The sequence below is a fragment of the Mytilus californianus genome, unplaced genomic scaffold (genome assembly GCF_021869535.1).
Source record: "Mytilus californianus isolate M0D057914Y unplaced genomic scaffold, xbMytCali1.0.p SCAF_8, whole genome shotgun sequence".
Lineage (NCBI taxonomy): Eukaryota > Metazoa > Mollusca > Bivalvia > Mytilida > Mytilidae > Mytilus > Mytilus californianus.
In genome coordinates this window covers 79,627,805-79,633,580 of record NW_026262734.1, presented here as the reverse complement: position 1 = coordinate 79,633,580, position 5,776 = coordinate 79,627,805, and the positions used below count along the sequence as shown (strand labels likewise).

Genomic DNA, 5,776 nt, shown 5'->3' with positions numbered 1-5,776 from the left:
GTTTGTGCAAAGGGGTTTATAAAGGGGTACTTTGAGGGTCAAAAAGGAAAGAGAGGTTTTTTAATTTTTATTTTCACATGATTATAACTTGAAAACAGTTTGTGATAGACACAATCTTTATAATTGAAAATGTTCTTAATGATAAAGCACATTAAATGAAATAAAAGGTTAGTCCCCAGGGGTTAGGCCTTCACCCCTGCCATTTGAGAAAGTTCTAATATCTTTTAAGTGGTCAAGATCCCCACCCCTAAACCATATATATTCTGGTTTGTCATGATAAAGCACATTACATGAATTAAAGGGTTGGTCCCCAAGGGTCAGGCCTTCACCCCTGCCATTTGAGAAAGTTCTAATATCTTTTAAGTGGTCAAGATCCCAACCACTAAACCATATATATTCTGGTTTGTCATGCCAAAATGATTTCAATGATATACAGGGTTAGACCCCAGGGTTCACCCTCACCCCCTCCCATTTGAGAAAGTTCTAATATCTTGTAAGTGGTCAAGATCCCCATGCCCTAAATCATGTATATTCTTGTTTGTCATGCCAAGCCGGATGATTTAAATGATATATAGGGGAAGTCCCCATGGGTTCCGCCCGACCCCAATGTTATAATATCTTGTAAATGATCCCCACCTCTAAACCATATATATTCCTGTTCGTCATGTCACAAAGATTTGATATATAGGGTCAGTCCCCAGGGGTTCCCCCTACCCCAATGATTTAATATCTTGTAAATTGTCGAGATCCCAACCCCTAAACCATATATATTTTGGTTTGGCATGCCAAGATGATTTGAATGATATTCAAGGTTACACCCCAGGGGTCACCCCCACCCCCTGCCATTTGAGAAAGTTCTAATATCTTGTAAGTGATCAAGATCCCCACCCCTAAACCATATATATTCTGGTTTGTCATGCCAAGATGATTTGAATGATATACATGGTTACACCCCAGGGATCATCCCCACCCCCTGTCATTTCAATTTGTTCAAATATCTTGTAAATGGTCAAGATCCCCACCCCTACACCAAATATATTCCTGTTCGTCATTTCACGAAGATTTGAATGATATACAGGGTCAGTCTTCAGGGGTTCCCCCTACCCCAATGATTTAATATCTTGTAAATTGTCGAGATCCCCACCCCTAAACCATATATATTTTGGTTTGTCATGCCAAGATGATTTGAATGATATTCAGGGTTACACCCCAGGGGTCCTGTTACAATCATTACTTGTTCTTAACTGATTTATACTTTCCCCGACTGGTTCATTATTTATGATCAACGTGTGGTTTGTTTGATCTCAATTTTGCATTGGTTAACATTCAATTATGCATCAAATGTTCTTGCTTTTTTTTAATTGTCTATTGCAACGTCATGAAAAAGGCGACCATGTCTGTTGACGTCAAACGGAAAGAACGTTTTTTGAGATCATTGGAAAAGAAGGATAACGGTAATTTGCCAACATTTCAATAAAAATCATTAGGGAAACCGAGTCAACCACCGAATGTCGTGCAATACTATATTTCTGCACCCTCTACTGTAGTAAATAAAATTTAAGTATTTATAAGGCTCGGCAAGCCACGCTTTTTTAATATTTAAACGTTATTGTATCGAGCGGAGAAAGATTGGTTTTAAAATTACACTCAATCCGGTAATAATATTTTGTTTTGGTTATGTATTATGATAGAAACACGTGGCATAGATTGACTACCTTTCAAAACTAATATGATTTCATTATAATATAAATACATAAACCATTTTATGCTTACAGTCGCATGTAATGTAGATAGATATATTAACAAAATGTAGGCGCTCATAACGAGTACAAATGAATAAGGAAGTGTAAGAACTTGAAATGGGTACATATGATTTTTTAAAAAGTTACTGTAGATGCTCTTAACGTTTACAAAATTATCCATTTTTTACGACAATTATAACCATTGATTAAAAATCTAAAAATCGAAATTAACAGCATTACTTTTTTTAAATTTAGGTCTAAAAACTCTAAAGCACAGTACTTTTGTTGTTAAAAAGAGGTCTTAATCAACACAAGAAGATCGCAATACCTGTACCAGAAGTGGAAAAAATCAAACTAGTTATGGATGGAAAACCTTACAGTTTTGATACTGAAAGAAATGGAGATCCTTACAAACACGACAAATCCGATATGGATAATGGTAAACCATGTGATATCGATGTTGTTGAAAATGGCGAGGCTTTAAAATTCGATTCGGAAGAAGAACCTATTCAAACCAATACATGTAATGAGCTTTTATTAGAAAACGATTTTTCTAAGACAATCATTCAAAAATACACTAAGGTCAGACCTTATAAATGTGAAACTTGCGGCAAAACATTTTTTCAGACCGGTAACTTGAAGAATCATATTAAAATGCATACCGGTGAAAAGGCTCATAAATGCAATGTATGTGGTAGAGGGTTTCCTTATAAAAGTGTTTTATTGGGTCACATGATAATTCATTCTGACGAAAGACCCTTTCATTGCAATTTTTGCAGTAAAATGTTCCGTCGTCTTGGTAATTTACGGACACATGAAAGAATACATACAGGCGAAAAACATTATAAATGTGAAATTTGTAGTCAAGGTTTTTGTTCGCAATACAAGTTGTTCAAACATATGTCAAAGCATACAGATGATCGTCACAAATGTGATGTATGTGAGAAAGGATTTGTACGGAGTGGTGACTTGTTGATACACAGAAAAATTCATACAGGTGACACGTCATATGAATGTGAAATTTGTGGTAAAGGTTTTAATAGAACTGGTGTATTCAATAGACATAGGAAAACACATACTGGTGAAAAACACTTTCGTTGTGAGATTTGTCGGAAAAGGTGTTCAACAGCTGAGGACCTAAAGTTACATAGGGCAATTCATTCTGACAAAAAACCGTTCAAATGTGATCTATGTGAAAAATCATTCAGGCGTAAAGATCACCTCAATTCACATGTGGCTATACATACAGGTGACAAACCTTATGCATGTAATTTATGTGGAAAAAAGTTCAAGCACAATGGAAACTTAAAGGTACATTTGAGAACCCATTCTGATGAAAAGCCTCACACATGCAGCATATGTGGAATAAAAGTTCGAGAAAGGGACAACTTGAAGAAGCATATGAGAATACATACTGGTGAAAAACCATATAAATGCCATTTATGTGGAAGAGAATTCTCTCAAAGTGGGGACTTAAAAAGACACACAGAAACGCATACGAATGAAAAACTGTTCGAGTGTAATGTATGCAAGAAACGTTTTGCCACTAAACACTACCTTTGGAAGCACATGCAAACACACAAAGGTGAGAAATCATACATATGTAACGTATGTGGCAAATGTTTTACCAGTAATGTAAGACTATATGGACACATAAAAATACATACTGGTGACCAATGATTGTAACGTATGTGGTAAATTATTTGGTAACAGTGATAATTTAAACGCACACATGAGAACACACACTAGTGAAACACGTTTATTTGAATGTATTACATATGTAACACAGGATTTAATATAAACACCAACTTGCGAGCACATATGAACAGTCCACATGTTGGCATAAAACCGTATAATTGCTGTGTCTGCAATAAATCATTCTTTCAACATGACGCATTACAAAATCATTTGAAAACGCATACTGGTGAAAACTTAGTAAGATGTGATATATGTGACAAAATATTTTGCTCTAACAGATTATTACAAAATCATAGAATACACACCGGTGACAATCCTTTTACATGTAGTAAATGTGAAGATACGTTTCGTTCAGCTGTTTCACTAAATAATCACATGAGAAGCCATAGTCTTAAAGACCTGATGAATAGAGTGATATGTGGTATAATTACAATTATTGTAAACACAGGTTGGTCACGAACTGATAAGAGTGATATATGGTATAATTACAATTATTGTAAACACAAGTTGATGACCAACTGATAATAGTCAGATAGTGATACGTGATGTAATTACAATTATTGTTTAAAACACAGGGTACCGGTGATCACCAATTGATACACTGATATGGGGTAGAATTACAATTATTGTAAACACAGATTGATCCTCAACTGCATGATAAGTGTGATATGTGGTATACATACGATTATTGTAAACACAGGTTGATCACCAATCGAAAATAGTGATATGAGTGTCTCTTGTTGAAAATCAAAACGGTTCATACCGACAAAAAATCATTGAGATGTCATATATTGATAATCATCACAGTATGATTATTATCAATTTGAAAGAGTGTGAGAGTGAAATGTGTTTTTTTAATGAAAAATTAACCTGAATCAGACAAGAAAAATCTAATGAAATAATAGTTGATTACACGTGATGTCATCAAAGAAAACAAAGGTTGAATACACACGGGTATGTCTGTTTAAAGAAAAATTGAGCAATGCAAACAAAAAATTGAAACGATCTGATTTGTGTGATGAAAAGTTTCATTTTTTGGACGACTTTTTTAACTGAGTAAATCAGACTTCAAAATTATCGAAAGTTAACTTATTCTTTAGGTGTACTTATTGTATACGCTCTGTTATTCTAAATTTGTTCAAGCAAAATGAGAACACACAAGAATTATATTTTGTTTTTGTTATGTTGTGACAGAGATGCAGGAAAAAATTATCAAATATGTTTTAAAAGCTCTCGTTTGTTTATATCACTTAATAAATTTATGCAAATGGAATTATACAAAAATGAGTTTTTAATTTCATGCGTTCTACGAAAAATTAAGCAATGCAAACAAACTTCATCTATAGTGAAAGTATGAAAAAAAGTAATCTGAATGAATTTAACTTAAACACACTTAGTCTATAGCTTGGTGTTAATATTAGAAAGTTTTATAAACTTGTGTTTCTTTTTTGTGTCAAATTGACCATGCTGTCAATTTAATTGCGAACGTGTGATTTGTTTCATGATAATAGCCCAAAAACAAGTGCACCACCCATTGATTTTTTCTTCATCAATTACTTTCTTACATTATGTCTAATCCCAAAAATCAGGTTGAGAAAAAATGTTTAATTCTTGAAATGTTTGGCTCCTCAGATTTGTACATTATTAAGTATGCTTGAAATATTTGCCGCTGGTCATGTGCATACATTCATTGTACATTCATTGTACCGTAGGTCATTCATATTGTTGCTTGTTTTATACATTCTAAAGTAATCCAAGTACCTTCACCCTTGGCGACCACATTTTAGGGTGGGACCATTCCTGTAGACAGTAAAAACAGAATAAATGTTTTAGACACACATAATTTGTGTCATTTCCATTTTTTAGCTCACCTGGCTCAAAAGGGCCAAGTGAGCTTTTCTCATCACTTGGCGTCAGTCGTCCGTCGTCGTCCGTCGTCGTCCGTTAACTTTTACAAAAATCTTCTCCTCGGAAACTCCTGGGCCAAATAAAACCAAATTTGGTCTAAATCATCCGTAGGGTATTTTGTTTAAAAAAATGTATCCGATGTCCCCGCCCATCAACCAAGATGGTTGCCATGGCTAAAAATAGAACATGGGGGTAAAATGCAGTTTTTGGCTTATACATATATCTCCGAAACTAAAGCATTTAGAGCAAATCTGACATGAAATAAAAATGTTCATCAGGTCAAGATCTATCTGCCTTGAAATTTAAAGACACAACAGACAACCCGTTGTTGGGTTGCTGCCCCTGAATTGGTAATTTTACGGAAACTTTACAGTTTTTGGTTACTATCTTGAATATTATAATAGATAGAGATAAACTGTAAACAGCAA

General features: G+C 34.4%; 1 protein-coding gene across 1 annotated transcript; it reads left to right on the top strand.

Moving 5' to 3' along the window:
- The first annotated feature begins 2,115 nt into the window (after nucleotides 1-2,115).
- Nucleotides 2,116-4,491, top strand: LOC127712399 (zinc finger protein OZF-like). Its single transcript, XM_052218792.1, has one exon. The coding sequence runs from the start codon at nucleotides 2,172-2,174 to the stop codon at nucleotides 3,420-3,422; it is 1,251 nt and encodes a 416-aa protein (XP_052074752.1). The 5' UTR covers nucleotides 2,116-2,171; the 3' UTR covers nucleotides 3,423-4,491.
- Nucleotides 4,492-5,776: the final 1,285 nt, after the last annotated feature.

Bases quoted from the DNA above. Each gene is read 5' to 3' on its own strand.
- LOC127712399 (XM_052218792.1), top strand. From the start codon at position 2,172: ATGGATAATGGTAAACCATGTGATATCGATGTTGTTGAAAATGGCGAG.